Source organism: Salvelinus namaycush, unplaced genomic scaffold, assembly GCF_016432855.1.
Source record: "Salvelinus namaycush isolate Seneca unplaced genomic scaffold, SaNama_1.0 Scaffold435, whole genome shotgun sequence".
NCBI classification, from domain to species: Eukaryota; Metazoa; Chordata; class Actinopteri; order Salmoniformes; family Salmonidae; genus Salvelinus; species Salvelinus namaycush.
Window position 1 is genome coordinate 135,967 of NW_024061126.1, and position 7,209 is coordinate 143,175.

General features: G+C 40.3%; 1 protein-coding gene across 2 annotated transcripts in view; it reads left to right on the forward strand.

Moving 5' to 3' along the window:
* LOC120041312 (mitogen-activated protein kinase kinase kinase 4-like) overlaps positions 1–6,311 on the forward strand; it is an 83,824-nt gene extending 77,513 nt beyond the window's left edge. For both annotated transcript variants that reach the window (XM_038986250.1, XM_038986252.1), the window contains 2 exons: positions 3,818–3,997; positions 4,143–6,311. In XM_038986250.1, the coding sequence (XP_038842178.1) occupies positions 3,818–3,997; positions 4,143–4,163 (201 nt within the window). In that variant the 3' untranslated portion in view covers positions 4,164–6,311. The remainder of the gene's footprint in view (positions 1–3,817; positions 3,998–4,142) is intronic.
* Positions 6,312–7,209: the final 898 nt, after the last annotated feature.

Sequence of the window (7,209 nt, forward strand, 5' to 3'; positions counted from 1 at the left end):
CACTACCTAACCCTACCTACTACTACCTAACCCTACCTACTACCTACTACTACCACCTAACATTACCACCACCTAGTACCTAACCCTACCTACTACTACCACCTAACATTACCACCAACTACTACCTAACCCTACCTACTACCTACTACTACCACCTAACATTACCACCACCTAGTACCTAACCCTACCTACTACTACCACCTAACATTACCACCACCTAGTACCTAACCCTACCTACTACTACTACCACCACCTAACATTACCACCACCTACTACCACCTAACATTATCACCACCTACTACCTAACCCTACCTACTACTACTACCACCTAACATTATCACCACCTACTACCTAACCCTACCTACTACTACCACCTAACATTACCACCATCTACTACCTAACACTACCTACTACTACTACCACCTAACATTACCACCAACTGACCCTACCTACTACTACTACTACTACCGCCTAACATTACCACCAACTACTACCTAACCCTACCTACTACTACTACTACTACCTAACATTACCACCACCTACTACCTAACCCTACCTACTACTACTACTACCTAACCCTACCTACTACTACTACTACCTAACCCTACCTACTACTACCACCTAACATTACCACCAACTACTACCTAACCCTACCTACTACTACCACCTAACATTACCACCACCTACTACCTAACCCTACCTACTACTAATACTACCACCTAACATTACCACCAACTACTACCTAACCCTACCTACTACTACTACTACTACTACTACTACTACCACCACCACCTAACATTACCACCAACTACTACCTAACCCTACCTACTACTACCACCAACTACTACCTAACCCTACCTACTACTACCACCAACTACTACCTAACCCTACCTACTACCTACTACTACCACCTAACATTACCACCACCTAGTACCTAACCCTACCTACTACTACTACCACCACCTAACATTACCACCACCTACTACCTAACCCTACCTACTACTACCACTACCACCTAACATTACCACCACCTACTACCTAACCCTACCTACTACTACTACTACTACCACCTAACATTACCACCAACTACTACCTAACCCTACCTACTACTACCACCAACTACTACCTAACCCTACCTACTACTACTACTACCACCTAACATTACCACTACCTAACCCTACCTACTACTACCTAACCCTACCTACTACCTACTACTACCACCTAACATTACCACCACCTAGTACCTAACCCTACCTACTACTACCACCTAACATTACCACCAACTACTACCTAACCCTACCTACTACCTACTACTACCACCTAACATTACCACCACCTAGTACCTAACCCTACCTACTACTACCACCTAACATTACCACCACCTAGTACCTAACCCTACCTACTACTACTACCACCACCTAACATTACCACCACCTACTACCTAACCCTACCTACTACTACTACTACCACCTAACATTACCACCACCTAGTACCTAACCCTACCTACTACTACTACTACTACTACTACATAGCACTAGCTGCTGCTACTACTACTATTCACTACTTAGTATTCACTACTATTATTCACCACCTACGACTCTTCTACTAGTATCATTATTCACTACTTTCAACACCTACGACTACTACTATTCACTACTAGTATTATTTGCTAGTACTACCATCACCTAACTAGCTACTTATTATTCACTACTACTCATTCACCACTACTACTACTAACACCTTTCACCACCTACGACTACTACTATTCACCACCTACTACTTATTATTCATTATTCACTACTACTATTATTCACCACCGACTTATTTTCTACTAGTTATTATTCACTACTTTCACCACCTACGACTACTATTCACTACTACTACCACTGTCAGGATTCACCTAGCGGTCATGATTTGGGGCTGTACAAATGTTTGATGTATTAGACTAATTGATTATGCGTATGTTATATTAATAGAAGGGGTGGGGTTATAAGACCCTTCCCTCACATTTATAGGGTCCTAGACTATAGATTAAATATATATATGTATAGTTTTAGAATTGTTCCACGGTTGTTTTCTTTCTCTGTCTGTGTGTGACAGAGAACTCTGCAGGGGAGTGTGGGAGATAAGAGACTAGTTAGACATTCCACAATAAATCAGCTCTGGGGAGCGGACGTTTACTGCTAAGTTTAAGATACCACTAAAAGCCATTGTTTATATAGGGTTTTGGACTCAGGAGTAAAAAGGTAATGACGTAGTCAGTGACATCACTAAGGCGGGACTTCGGTTTAATAAAACAACTTGAGACCTTTTGTTTGAGGCAGAACTTACTCAGAAACATGCCTGCTATGTTCCTGTTTGTCAACTTCTGTCTGCAATTGCATTAAAAGGTTTTTGAATGATTTAATTAAAGATATTGTCATAATGCTAATTTCACCAATGAACCAATGATTGACAAAGAGGGACGTGAGGAACGAACCCAAACACCACCTAACATTAGCTACTTATTATTCACTACTTACGACTACTACTATTATTATTCACTATTACTATTCACTTACTATTATTCACTACTTTCACCTACCACCTAACACTAGCTACTTATTATTCACTACTACTCATTCACTACTACTACTACTTTCACCACATACTACTATTCACTACTACTTATTATTCACTACTACTACTAATTATTTATTACTTTTCACTATTATTCACCACCTACGACTTATTTTCTACTAGTTATTATTCACTACTTTCACCACCTACGACTACAAATATTATTCGCTACTACTACCACCTAACACTAGCTACTACTACCTATTATTCACCACCTATGACTACTACTATTATTATTCACTACTAGTATTAGTATTCACTACTACTATTATTCACCACCTACGACTTATTTTCTACTTTCACCACCTACGACTACTAGTATTATTCGCTATTATTATTCCCTACTACTACCACCTAACACTAGCTACTACTACTATTCACTACTACTATTCATTATTATTCACTACTACTATTATCCGCCACCTACGACTTATTTTCTACTTTCACCACCTACGACTACTAGTATTATTCGCTATTATTATTCCCTACTACTACCACCTAACACTAGCTACTACTACTATTCATTATTATTCACTACTACTATTATCCGCCACCTACGAATTATTTTCTACTAGTTATTATTCACTACTTTCACCACCTATGACTATTCACTACTACTACTACTACTACTGTTCATTATTCACTACTTTCACCACCTATGACTACTACTATTCACTACTAGAATTATTCGCTACTCTTATTATTATTCACTTATTCACTACTACTACTACTACTACCTAACACTAATGATTACTACTAGTATAGTTCAATAATTCACTACTACTATTCACAATTACTATTATTCACTTTTTCACTACTATTACTACTATTAACATTCACTATGTTACTACAATAACATTAACTTATTTACTACAATAACATTAACTTATTTACTACTGCTATTATTATTATTCACTACTGTGAATGCTTCAGAGTAGTAGAATTAGTTTGTACTATGTATTCAAGGTTGTTTAAATTTTTTGCCTGATTTGAGTCTACTCCCTCGCCAATCCTCTCTCTCTCCGTGTCCCTCTCCAACCCTCAATGTCTGTTTTGTTTGTAGGCTATATTGATTGAGGAAGTGTTGTAATCTAAACACGGTTCAGGTCTGAAGTTAAGCAGGTTGAAGAGTGTTTAGAAAGGTCTCCAGACTGATCGTTGTGTCCTTTCTGTCCTTCTCCCCTCTCCCACCATGCAGAGGCCATGGCACGAGTATGAGCACAACTTCCAGATCATGTACAAGGTGGGTATGGGCCACAAGCCCCCCATCCCAGAGAAGCTGTCCACTGAGGGGAAGGATTTCCTGGGTCACTGTCTAGAGAGTGAGCCCAAACGACGCTGGACCGCCAGTACCCTGCTAGACCACCCCTTCGTCAAGGTCAAACACTTTTTCTATTTTGAAAAACGCATACAGTTCACTGCAAGGGTAGACTTTATGCTGGCAGTCACATTGTGGTCTAACTAGATTCAATGTGAAGATCACAAGTCTAATCGAGAGATCCTCTCCTGTCTTTCAATCCCAGGTTTGCACGGATGAAGAGTGAGGGGGAACTGACACCGCTGCTCCCACGTTTACAAACTATAGCACTACTGTTCATGTTGGCCAGAGACCGAAAGATGAGGGTCTTGTGAACACAGGAAATTATGACTGCAGGCATATGGCGCTAAACTGAGGAACTTTATTAAGACATAATTTCCGATGGATGACTAAACTGGATCACTTGGATCGTGTTCCTTACAAACCAAGCGGAAGAAAACTGACTGCAACAGGGAGAGACACTATCTGTTGAAAAACGTTTTGCTACAGTGTGCCCTAATGAACATGACCCTGTAGTAGAAGTCTTATGTCCTGGGGAGGGCAATGTATTGTACATACTGTAATAATAGGATTGGATCGATCCTTGTATAAACAATATTGTAAAGCTTAGGTAATAAGTATAGCCACATCTTGTTGTTCTCTCATTGGTGAAGATGAGATGGAACAAGGCAAATGAGGAAGATATTGAAAAACAAAAGCTATGGCACTTTAAATAAAGCAGTTTTTTCCTTTCAGTGAGTGTACTAGGGACAGTTGAGATCTAAGTTCACTGCAGACATTTGGGCCTCGTTCAGTAGGCAAACGTTGTGGAACATTGCAGCTAGAAATGTCAAAAGGCATGTTTGTTTTACATAACATACCTGAATGTTCCACAATGTTGTGCCCTTCTGAACGTGCCCCAGGTTTAGTCGAGGCAGCAGTCTTTCCTTCAGTCGTTTGATGAGGTGATTGTCATTGCACAGAAGCAGGGGATGCTGTACTTAGTGCCATCTGTAATTATTGGGACAAAACATTTTTCTTTTTGGCGTTATACTTCAAAAGTTTTTATTTTAAATCAAACAATGACTGAGGGTGTTATCATCCATATCATGTGAACTGTTTAGCACTTTTCAGACATTAGTCCCCCCCATTTTAGGGGGCCAATTTACAGTCAAAAAAAAAAAGTATTTTTGGTCCCATATTCATAGCACTACATCAAGCTTGTGACCAAACTTATTGGATAATCTTGAATAATGAGTGAAAGTTCACCACACACATCTCATACCCAAGACATGCTAACCTCTCGTTATTGTAATGGTGAGACGTTAGCCTCACTCATCATTATCCAAAGTGTTCAGAAACATAGTATTTTTTACAATAAGTGACTGCAATGACACATTATAAAATGACATCAGCTTGTTGTAGTCCTTGTGTGCTATAAATATGGGACCAAATACTGACTACTTCAATAAACAAGTGAATTTGTCCCAATACTTTTGGTTACCTAAAAAGTGCTTTATTTCTAAAATGGTTCACCCGATATGGATGAAAATACCCTTAAATTAAAGCTGACAGTCTTCACTTTAACCTCAGTCATTGTTTGATTTCAAATCCAAACTGAGTCCATAAGAAAAATGTATTCACTGAGGACACTGTATAAGAAACAATTTCCACCCATACATTAAATTAACAATCAATGGCTGTGGGGAAGAGTCTAGGAAGGAAAGAACGTTTATTTTTTATTTTTGGTGGATTTGTTTTAAAATAGTTATTTCGCCTTGCTGAGGATCCCATTTTTACAGTTGGAGATTAAGCTTACGTCCCAAATGGGATGTAGAGGGTATGGGCAGCACTGATTGGTTGACAGAGTCAGACAGGTGTGTTCCGATTGGAGAGCCATGGAACTGAAGCATATCCAACCGAGGAGAGAGACAACGGTCCGATCTCACTCCCTGCTGCTGAATGCACACACACACTTTCTGGTCCTCTGCTATGTACAAACAATATTACATCTTTAAGAAATGCTGTGAGATTAGTATGTCCTAGATTCATCAAACATAACATGGTAATGTTTACACAGGATCTTAAAATAGAAGGGACTGCCTGTGTTTGTACGTACACACTGCTGAAACTAAAGCCAGCGTCAACCTGTGAAGTGGGCTTATCTGGTACTTCAGTTTATTACAGAATCTCATATGTGCAAAAAAGTTGTCAATTTTCATCACAATTTTAGTGCATGTAACACACACCAACATGTATGACTAAAGCGTGTTGTGATATGGCAAGGACAACAGTATGCATGCCCTGAACCTACAGTGCATTCGGAAAGTATTCAGACCTCTTGACTTTTTCCACATTGTCACATTCTAAAACTGGATGAAAAAAAAAAAAAAAAAATCAAAATGACAAAGTGAAAACATATCTTATTTACATTAGGATTCAGACCTTTTGCCATGAGACTCAATTGAGCTCAGGTGCATCCTGTTTCCATTGATCATCCTTGAGCTGTTTCTACAACTTGATTGAGTCCACCTGTGGTAAATTAAATTGGTTGGACATGATTTGGAAAGGCACACCTGTCTATATAAAGTCCCACAGTTGACAGTGCAAAAACCAAGTCATGAGGTCAAAGGAATTGTCCGTAGAGCTCCGAGACAGGATTGTGTCGAGGCACAGATCTGGGGAAGGGTACCAAAACATTTCTGCAGCATTGAAGATCCCCAAGAACACATTGGCCTCCATTCTTAAAATGGAAGTTTGGAACCACAAAGACTCTTCTTAGAGCTGGCTGCCCGGCCAAACTGCGCAATCAGGGGAGAAGGGCATTGGTCAGGGAGGTGACCAAGAACCCGATGGTCTCTGACAGAGCTCCTCTGTGGAGATTGGGAAAGTTGTCCTTCTGGAAGGTTAACTATCTCTGCAGCACTCTACCACTCAGGCCTTTATGGTAGAGTGGCCAGACGGAAGCCACTCCTCAGTAAAAACGCACATGACAGCCCACTTGCAGTTTGCCAAAAGGCACCTAAAGACTCTCAGACCATGAGAAGCAAGATTTTACTCTTTGGCCTGAATGCCAAGCATCACATCTGGAGGAACCCTGCCACCATCCCTACGGTGAAGCATGGTGGTGGCAGCATCTTGCTGTTGGGATGTTTTTCAGCGGCAGGGACTGGGAAACTAGTCAGGATTGAGGGAAAGATGAACGGGGCAAAGTACATAGAGATCCTTGATGAAAACCTGCTCCAGAGTTCTCAGGACCTCCGACTGGGGCGAAGGTTCACCTTCCAACAGGA